We start from the raw sequence: 11031 nt of genomic DNA, 5'->3' as shown, positions 1-11031 counted from the left end.
ACTTCTGGGCCTTTGGCTAAAGCAGTCAGGCTGACCCCAGGTCTGTTTTCCTCACGAATCACAACATGGCTGAACTGCCGTCTGTGAGGCAAGTGACGTCCTGTCCGTGTCGCTCGTGGTAGAACTGACATGTTTTTAGGGTCTCACAGTCCTAATGTCTAATACAGTGTGACTCAGTTGCATTATTGATGGGGGTCTTGCTCTGCCTGGCCTCCATCTTGCCGTGGCATTTTCTGATCGTCGTAGCGACGTCTCCGCAGCACGATTCGCTGTCATCTACGATTACCCCGCCGTCTTTGCCGTCGCCAAGCTGACCAATCAGCAGTCGTCCTCAGCCGGCCGTAAAACAGGAAGTGGCAGCGGCTTGATTCACAGCCGAATGAACCCGCCAGTCCAGAGGAACGGGCATTTACAATTTCTCCACCGGTTGATTGAGCAGAGCTCTCGACTGAAGTTTGATTGGTTGATTGGCGCCCCGAGATGGCACATAAAAACACGGCTGAGAAATCTCGAGAGCCAGTTTATTCCTGAGAGGGAAATGATGCTCCGTGTTCCTCCCGGCCCCAAGGCTGGCCAATCACTGTTCAGCATTCCGAAATGCCTACACATCAACCTGAGCCTTTTAGACCTAAGAGGACTGGAAAGGCAAATCGCTTTGTCGTTGTATGCAAGACTAGGATTGACGGCACTCTAAATTTCGCTCTCATGCCGGTTTACCCAGCAAGAATGCTGCATATGCAGACCCGGGCCCAGGGGCTTGATGGCCCTAAACAAGATGTAACCTGAGGGGCGGGGGGCAGAAGCAGAATCACAGTCTGGGGGTGGGGGGATTTGTCGGCGACCACGAACTGGAGAACCGGCTCGAGTCGGTAACATCGAAAAAGCTATTCCCGCCTTCCTAATACTGCGCAATTAAAACGTCTTTCAAAAAAAGAAAAATTAAATTAAAAAACATTTAAAACCCGAATCGTGTGACCCATCCGCGGTTGTGGCCCCGAACGACCGCATAGACCGTTTATGCCAGCGGCCGGCTCTGAGCACATAACTACAGTGAGATTAATATACCGCTCATAATGTACTGGGGGAGCGAGATGTTTTATCTTCCTGTGTCCCGTTGCGCACTCCCGACCGTGACTTTTCAGTGGGCACGGCGCGCGGTGGTGAAACCGCACGTGTTTTCCAGCGGGCGGAAGCGTCGCCCGCTAATCTATTTCGTTTTTTAAAATTGGGCTCCATCAGCCGGGTGGAACACGGCAGTTAAGTTCCGCCATCCCGTCCCATGATCCTTGCTGTCACATCATTTCGCACAGTCGATAAACATTAACCGTTCCTCGGATCCGGGGAAGGAGCTGGAGCTCGAGCTCGGCAAGTCGACGCAAAAACTGTAATTAAGAGCCCCCGAGCGGCACTCGAGTCGTCTGTTAAATTAACGCGCGATTCGCCGAAGCCCGTCTGCGCCCGCCGCCGCATTTCACATTTTGGAAGCGATTCGTCGCGCGCGGGTGCACGCTAACGTGCTAACGGCCCGTCAGCAGCGCTCGGCATCTGGGGCCCTGGGCCTCTCTCTGCCGACAGCTGCACCACCTCCGCTCCACTGCCACAGACACAGAGTACACCTGTCCCGCGTGTTTTAAACGTGCGATGGGGAGCCACAGGCACAGGGTACACCTGTCCTACGTGTTTTAAAATACGCGTTGGGGATTTACCGTCCCAGGTTCAAAAAGCCACCCGTGGTAATGCACTTCCTTTTTGTCTGTTGGGTAGCACTAAGAACTGATTCAGAACAGGGAATGTAAGTGGTTTCATTTTGCTCTTGACAATGAAGAATTGCAGTTGAAGCTATTCTGGAAGGAAATCCGTGATTTGTCATTTATCTGTGACTATATGAGAACTGATAGCAGCACAGATTTCTTGCGGCTGAATGATTACTCCGTAAACCCTGAATTAATGTTTTATCCTGTAAGTGCTAAATGGATTTTTCGCACATTCTTTTCTGTATATTATTGTTATGACTACTGTACTGAAAAAGGTCTGTCCTATCTATCTATCTATCTATGTATCTATCAGGAAGATGGTGAGCATTGTTGAGCTGAATGGCCTGTTCTCATCATTATGTAATGTTATGTTATGTATCATCTAACTGAGGTCAGCTGTGTTTTTTTTAACTCATTAACGCAAATTCCTGGTTGTTTTACAGACATCATCCCTCGCCTCCACATAAACACAGAAGGCTGTTAATGAACGGTTAATTGACAAAGTCACAGTAAAATATTTACCGATATGTTTTATATAGACTCTAAAAAGGGACTATAAACAAGAAGAAGCGCTTGGGCATCTCAAACACTAAGAGCGAGCTCGCCGTGGTGTCCTTTCAGAAGAGCCAGAAAGCAGTCCTTTTAGAGCCAGAGATCTTATGTAAGACCTGTAAAAACTCCTGACAGCGGGATAATTGCTTTCACCCTGCAGCTGATAAGGGTGTAGTTCACGCTCAGGAAACAACAGGCACCTGTTAGCAGAGCTGTGATCTTCCAGCACCTGTAGGCCAGCGCCTTCTGCGAGCGTTCCACAACCGCGTCTGAGAGTACCCCGAAACGCGTCTGTGATTGCCCTCAAAAGCGTCTGTGATTACCCTCAAAAGCGTCTGTGATTACCCTCAAACAGGTCTGTGATTACTCTGAAACGCGTCTTGGATTACCCTGAAACTCGTCTGTGATTACCCTCAAAAGCGTCTGTGATTACCCTCAAACAGGTCTGTGATTACCCTGAAACGCATCTGCGAGTACCCTGAAATGCGTCTGTGATTACCCTGAAACGCGTCTGTGATTACCCTGAAATGCATCTGTGATTACCCTCAAACAGGTCTGTGATTACCCTCAACCACGTCTGTGATTACCCTGAAAGGTCTGTGATTACCCTGAAACGCGTCTGTGACTACCCTGAAACGCATCTGTGATTACCCTGAAATGGGTCTGTGATTACCCTGAAACGCGTCTGTGATTACCCTGAAATGGGTCTGTGATTACCCTGAAACGCGTCTGTGATGACCCTGAAATGGTCCTTCGATTCCCTCAAACGCGTCTGTGTGACTGAAGGTCCCTTCAACTTCCTGGCTGCTCGGATGGGTGGAGCCAATCCCTCGGGGACCCCAATGAGAAGGCAGGGGTGTGACCCAGTTTCGCCAGCTGTTTGCACCAGCCACCCAAAAAAAACAAAAAAACGAAATCATCTTCTTACATGATGGATTTTTCTAAACGTCTTCAAAACAACCCTGAGTATTTATTTATTACTGTTCTCTACATTTGGAGGTAAATCTTTAAATCAGTAGATCAGTGGTGACAATCTTCTCATTAAATCAGTAGAATGTTTTTCCCCTGAGGGGAGGGGTGGTGGGGGTGGGGGTGGGGGGGTTTCATTATCAATCCTGAGCTCTGGTTTTTGGCTGGACCGCAACAGCGGGGCCAGCCCTACAAACGTGAATGTCTGTGACTGAGTGACTGAGTGATGAAGTTACACCATTGGTCGGCCGGATCACGTGAGTTAGTTCCAGCCATTTACTAGGTTTTAACCTGGTCTTGTTACATTTCCCTCCATTTTGAAATAAGAGGTGTGGTCGACTCAGATTTGAACCGCGAAGCAACTCAGGGTGAGCTGAGGATGGTCACGGACTACCTAAAATCATGTATTCACCACAGTGATCATCTAACAGTCTTGCCCCGCATCAAGCGGACCAAGTATCGCAAAGCGCCCAACTGACCTTCACTGAGTTACTGCCTACAGGTGCGTGAGATGGAGAGATGGCTTGTGCCCCTGCTGCCAGTAACCCGTGATTATACCCATAAAGCGAGTTGCCCACCGGGTTCCTGCATAGGACCGGGCAGTTGAAACTGTCTTTTAGGGACGATAATTGATGTCCCCCAAGTGGAGAGAAGCGTATAATGCCCGAGCTGATTGGCTGACCAGAGCACAGCCGTGCAGGGAACGTCTTATATCCGTCCACCACCACGGGCATCAGGCCGTTAGCTGAAAAATTCACATTTTACTGGATAAATACGCTTTGTGTTGAATTAATGTCGGATTTTACTTTAAGATTAACTTTTACAGATGGCTAGAAATGAAAATGCTACTCATTTTTTGTCTACCCGGGAGATACACACGAGTAATTAAAACCTAGATTTATTTTAATGTATGGGGCGTTATGAATAACCTCTAATTAAGTGCTTAACTTTATAAGGCCTTTATTAAGCATTTATAACTCCTTCACGAGGAAAGCGTTACTACTTTTAAACTGTTCATAAATAATCACAGCGCTTGATAGCTGACTTAAAGCAATGAAGTACGTGTAACTTAAAAAATGCCCCACACATGAATAATATCACTCCATTTATGTTTTATGTATTGCTACACAAGGTGGAGAAGCATAACTTGTCATGTGTACTTATTAAGTTGCACTCAATATAAAGTATGGTCTAAAATGCTCGTTTAATGCCTGTGTGAAATATACTCAGCCTTCTGTCTCTCGGTGCCAGTTTTGATTGCATACATGATATCTGAGATATATGAGATATTCAGAGCTTAGTTGGATGCATTAAAGCTTAGTCAGCATATAATTTCATCCGGTTATTATCCATATAGTTTTTGTACCGCACTTATTTTGTTGCCCTGGCTATGTTGTACGGTAAGGCACACATATTGCTCACATTTTAATACATGCAAAAATACAAATAACAAATATATATTTCAATGAAAGGCTTTTTCACATCTGCAAATACATTGTGTTCTCTCTCTCTCTCCCTCTCTCTCTGTCTCTCTCTCTCTCGCACACGCACCCACATATATATATATGAATGCACGCTACTTTTTAAAAATAATATTTCCCAGTCAGCTGCACACAAGTGTGAATATTGATTCCCTTGCAGTAGAAGACGGAGTAAATCTCAGGTGTAATCCAGGGCATTTATAGATCAGCTGATTGGCTATGGGCAGGCGGCGGGGGGGGGAATTGATTGATTTGACCTTGTGGGAATACCTATGCGAGGGGGGGTGGGGGGGACAGCGTTCAGCGTTCAGCGGGATGCTGCAATGCAGCACTGCGATTTCGGGCCCTTTGCTGCTCGGGACGTCCTGCAGGCGATACGTCTTAATCAGAGCCTCCCCTGACCCCCCCCCCCCCCGCTGCCTCGCTTACCAACCGCACATCTCCTGTTTCACACACACACACACACACGCACACACACTCACACGCATGCACGCACGTACACACACACACACGCACACACATACTCACTCACACACGCACGCACGCATGCATGCATGCACACACACGCACATGCACACACACACACGCATGCACGCACGTACACACACACACACACGCACACACACACAGGCACGCACACAAACGCACACGAACACACGCACACACACACCTGCACACATACGCACACACATGCAGATAAACACACACACACACACAGCCTCCTGCTTTTGGGTGATGTCAGCTTCTTGTTTGAATACATTTCTCAGCAGGTCCCACCTGAGCTGTACGTGATGCAGAAGAGCTTTTCCTGGGCTGGCGTCGTGCTGGTTCGGTGCGATCAGCACGGCCCTCAGTTTGATCAATATGTTTACCCTCTGAACACCGGACCGACAAGGGGCCCAGCTGCACGAGCTGCGTCGTGCCAAACCCAATATTGGACCTGGCTTTATTGTAAAAACAGCATTCTGTTCGCATCGACGGCAGGCCGAGTCCTGTGGCCCTCTCTTTATGAGAAAAAGAACGATTCATTAAACGCGTACGCAGTAGATGCTTAAGAGTCAACCTCACTGTGAAGACACAAAAACAAGTCCGCCGTGAATACAAAAAAAAGCCTGAGTCTTCACAATTCAGGCGGTGAACTTTTCCCACTGTAATCTCTGAGAGTTCTTTTCCCCTGTGAAAACGAGCTGGTCATTACTTTTCCTCGACGGCAACAAAAGAAATCCAGCAGCGGTACGGCACAAAGAGACGCTATGTGCAGTGCGCTGTGCGTTCGACGGCTCATTAAAATGAGCGCCCATCTCCCAAGTGCGGACCTAAAAATAAAACAAACACCCTTAACGGGAGGAGATCTCAGCGCCCACCAGGCAAACTGGAGCAAAATCAGACTGGAGCAGACTTCAATCAGCTATCAGAGCCTGGCCCACGGTGCACTGCTGGGAAAACAGGAAGTAAAATCTAGGGGAATGCAGAAATGACCTCTGTGGTGTCCTGCTCCTCAGCTGAGCACTTGTGACAGTCCTTGTACACGTGTGTGGCAGGCCTCAGATTCTGGTCCACAGGAATTCCCTGGGGGGTTGGGGGGGGCGGGGTAATAGATGGCATAATTTATATTCAATGGCACTGAGCCAGCATGTAGCATAGCTTAGCAAGAACCACGCCATTCAAGGATACGCATTTTACATAAAGAGGAAACTTTATTAATTTTGTACATACATTTCTTCATATAATAATGTTATAATAATACTGTTAAGTCAAAAATAATAATTATTATATTTAGAAAACTAATCCATTAAACTACTCTTTTACTTTTTACTTTGACTTTCTTTAAAAACATAAATTTTTCATTTTTAGCTCTTATATATATATATTTGTCAACAAAATCTATATGTATATATTTGTCAACAAAAATTAAAAAAGGGTCACCAAAAAAATAAAATAAAAATACAAAGTACGTGTAGCTGTGTGTTGTCGGGGTGGAGCCAGAGGGCTTGTGTTCCATCCTGTCAGGAACAGATGAATGGAATAGGCTGTGTTCAATAGCTTTAGTGGGAAACAGCAGGAGAGAATAGAGCACAGAGAATAGAGAGAGCTTTTCGTGGAAAATTGTTTTGGTCTCATCACCACTCTGAAATTATGAATTTCCACAGAGAGCGAGCAGGGAGGGGGGGTGGGGGGGGTGGTGGTCAGGGGTGGGGGGGTTTGGCGGGGGGAGGGGGGTGGGGGGGGGGGTGGTGAGAGAGAGCGCAGCAGACTGAGGAATGAGAGAGAGAGAATTATCAGAAGATGAATTACCCCCAGCACATAACCGCTCCAGTTGACTGTAAACAATAAGGGTGGACTGTTTTCGCGTCCCACTTCAATCGTTTCCAACACTTTACGTTTTTTTTTGTAACTTTTTCTTTTCTTCGCGCGAGGTAGGAAACTTTGTAGTTGGCAGAGGAAAAATCCCACGTCTCACTCATTAATCCGCTTGGCAGTCCCGGGGATTTTAGTCCATGTCCTAAAAGGATGGCGATTCCAGGTTTTTTTTTAATTTTTATTTTGTTTTGTTTGTTTTTTTTTTGTTTGATATGTAGGAATGGAACATAAGAGAGAGGTATGAAGATCGTGGGCCAATGGGAGAAGAGCTTGGAGGATCGCGGCGAATCGGTGCTTCCGCTGGACGTCGACGCGGTAATTCAAGGAGGGGGGGGGGAGTGGGGGGGTGGGGGGTGTGGGGGGCGGGGTTCACCGGGTTTCGCCTCTGAAGGGGACTGGCGAAAAAACCTCTCAGCGCACGTCCGGGGAGGGCTAGGGTCAAGAGGACGCGTCGAAGCTGGGGAGGGGACAAAGAAGAAGAAGAAGAAGAAAGGTTTAGTCTTCCTCTGAGAGAAAGAGGAGAAGAGTGAAAGGAGGCATTAGGTTAGCTCATTACTGTGAAGCAGGATTATTAAAGAGGACCGGGGGCAGACCACGTATTCCTGACACCCCCGTCACTGTGGGATCGATGCTTCAGGCAAAAGTCTCTCACAGGGGGGGGCAGTTTTGACGTGCACCCCCCCCCCCCCCCTTTTCCGATCACTACCAGGAGATGCATCGGATCTCAGATAAAACCGTGCCATCCGAACAGTTTGTGCTGTTTGTGATGTCTTAAGACGGTGATCCGGTGTGCCGTTGGCATATTGGTATTGGTTTTGCAAACTGTCTGCGGTGTGTGTGTGTGTGTGTGGCCATGTGTGTGTACAAGCTTGCATGTAAAAGCAAAATATTCACATGCGTGTGTGGGTGTGTGTGTGCACATGTGTATAACCTTGCATGTAAAAGTCACTTACACAGTCTGCGTGTCTGTGTGTGTGTGTGTGTGCGTGCACGTATGCTGGTGTGTGTGTGTGTGTGTGTGTGTCCTATATTGTGTGGGATAGTGCATATGTGAACACATGTCTCTGAATCTGTGTGTGCATTAAAAGCTCAGCAGCAGAACTGAGATGGGGAACTTTAATATCCCGAAGGACAAATTTGCTGCCATTGAGTCATTAAATATTAACACATCCATCCTGCCTGAACCAGATTTAAGGCAAGGGTGGTGAATCGGATGACCTCCAACTCTCCCTTTATAAAGCAAACCTGGCAGCCCAGTTCGCGCACAGACCTATACAGGACAGGAACCTTTAACTCTCTTGGGAAAAAAAAAAAAAAAAAAAAAAGCTAATGGCCTTCCCACAATCCCTCTGCACGGGTCCGGCAAACAAATCAAAGCAAGTTCACAGCACGACCATGTTCATAGAGTATGTGATAATGAAGTCCATGAGCCATGCTAGTGGTCAGCCGCAACGGCGAACAGGAGATCACGCAGATAGCGCGTCTCATTTTACAGCCAGCGGGAAGCTCGCGAGCTTGAAAACACGGAGCTCTCCCTCTTAATTACCCGCTAATGCCCGATTCCCTTTCCGTCCGACTGGGTCTGACGCGGTGGCTTTAGAAATACTGCGTGTTTCACAGCTAAATACAACTTTATTTACAGCAAAGACAGCCGGGTGCATTAAATAATTTACGCCATGAAACTTGTTTATAGAGATCCTCTCGCTCATCGTTAAGCTGTTTATATGAAATGCGCAAAGCGGAGAAACAAAACGCAACTAAATTAGAGGCCATTGAACTGATAAGCGATCTTCGTTTAAATTGGCACGCCTGTTATTAATCAAGCAAACCGTTTAAAACACCATGAGAGGAATAATCGGTTTGATGGTACAAGCTTTAGCCTCAACTCAACCATTTATCTACATCTGCCTCTGCTATAAATCACATGCTATAAATGCTACATGCTACTAATCCATGGTTCTGCTTTCAGGTTGGTCAAATGCACTCATTTGTACAGTGCAGTCCATAAGTATTTGGACAGCGACACAATTTTTTTTATTAAAGAATTAAATAGGTCTCGGTGCTCCAATACATCGGATTTGAAATGAAACAATCAATAAGAGGTCAAAGGTCATTAGAGGGCATTTACATCCGTGTGAATCCGGTGATCCGTGAAGGAACTGCAGCCCTTGTGTTACATAGTTCCCCCCATTTTAGGGGACCATTTCAAATCCAGAGTGCTGCAGTACCAAGTCGAAACAACAATAACTGTGTCACTGTCCAAAGACTTGTGGGCTGCACTGTGTGTTTTGTGAGAAAAAACTTTATTTAAAACTGACAGTGCGTATCTCAGTTTCCCTGACGTTTCTTTACTTTTGGTTGTCACTATGATGGTTGTAAGAACATGCTAATCGTAGCAAAGTGCTATAATTGAATAAAAGAGCAAACTCGGTAAAAAGTGGTCTCACAAGACCCACAAAGCATGCAGCTCAACTCTTTGCCTCTCGAAATACCCCTAAGGCCTGCACACAAAGTCAGTTCCATTACTGAGCACAGAGCATGCACTTTGACCCTTTGACCTTGACATCCCATGGGCTGTGTAGCCTCGGGCAGCAAGAGAAATTGCTCCAGCCAATGAGTGTGCGTGTGTGTGTGTGTGTGTGTGTGTGTGTGTGTGCGTGTGTGTGTGTGTACGTGCATGCATGTGTATGCATCCTTGAGAACATTAATCATTCAAAGGACAACTGCGCAATCTGTTTTCAACAAATCGGTTGTAAAATATGAATACTATGATATACAATAATTCAAACTGAGTAAATCCCAAGGATAGTTTTTTTCTGGTTTACCCAAAGTGTTTTCATTTCCCTGACCCATAAAGGCACTCATTGTGAAATAAGAAGGGAAACCTTGCAGAAAACAGCGAAAAACACACTAATCCTACAATACAAAAACAACATTATTTATCTCACGCACATCATACGTCTATATTAATTTACAACCCTCCTCATGTTTCTTGCACAGAAATGCACAAGGCAGACCCTTGCAGAGTAAGAGTCTCACAGGATACGTAGCAGTCCTACAGTACATGTTTGTAAGGAGCCGTAATGGCGGACTCTTACCTGTCCCAAAGCTTTACACTTCTGCAGTTCGTAGTGCAGCAACCCGCCGATATCAAAGCTGTAAAGAAAACACAAGACCGTTGAGACACACACACACACACACACACACACACACAATGCGGTAGTTTGTCAATAAAACATTTTTTTTTTTGGGTTAACACTTTTTTTTGACACTTCTCAATTACATTCTGTTACAGTCACAAGGGGGAGGACGTACCGCAAGCACAGTTCATTTTCCATTTCCATTTCACACAGACACACAAAGGGGAAATGTGAGTTCTGAGATTTAAAGCAAGGGTTAAGGCTCACTCATTGGGACAGTTTATGGACTGTATGTAACATACACAGCAGAACGCACAAGCTTATCTTACAGCACAGAGCCCGGAGATACTGTACAGTACAACAGATTTTTAAAAATGCTCTGTATTCAAAGACACTGAGTTGTCACTAATGCCGCTTTGCTATTTAGCGATAGCTAACTGAGCAGTAAGTCAGCCAGAGCAGTAAGTCAGTCTATGACCCAGTCAGTGAGGCAGATGTGCTGCTATCAACGTGACGTCTTGTTCCTTTATCGCGTAAAAGTATATTTGGGAAGCACCCTGACCCGAGCCTTCAGCCATAAAGAACGACTGAGACGGAGATTCAGGCAGCCCGAAATCAATTTAGCCCCCGATTAGCACGTCGGCCGCCGCTTAGCGCGGCTCCTTAGCATCGCTAATTTTCCGCATCGTTTGTTTTCCGTGTCCGTCGATGCGAGACTGTTTAATCACGGCGAGGTGACGCAACCCCCTGTCTGAAGAAACACGAAAACACCGT

At 46.4% G+C, this 11031-nt stretch overlaps 1 protein-coding gene across 1 annotated transcript in view; it reads right to left on the bottom strand.

Annotated features, from left to right (window-relative positions):
• Positions 1–6969: 6969 nt before the first annotated feature.
• Positions 6970–11031, bottom strand: part of LOC135244004 (coiled-coil domain-containing protein 85A-like) — a 29797-nt gene continuing 25735 nt past the window's right edge. Inside the window, exons 3-4 of the mRNA XM_064316182.1 lie at positions 10216–10273; positions 6970–7574 (exon numbers count right to left, since the gene is read on the bottom strand). Coding sequence (XP_064172252.1) covers positions 7556–7574; positions 10216–10273 — 77 coding nt within the window. The 3' untranslated portion in view covers positions 6970–7555. The remainder of the gene's footprint in view (positions 7575–10215; positions 10274–11031) is intronic.

This window comes from Anguilla rostrata, chromosome 2 (assembly GCF_018555375.3).
Source record: "Anguilla rostrata isolate EN2019 chromosome 2, ASM1855537v3, whole genome shotgun sequence".
NCBI lineage: Eukaryota > Metazoa > Chordata > Actinopteri > Anguilliformes > Anguillidae > Anguilla > Anguilla rostrata.
The sequence above is the reverse complement of the archived record's forward strand: the minus strand, read 5'-3'. Positions and strand labels throughout refer to the sequence as shown.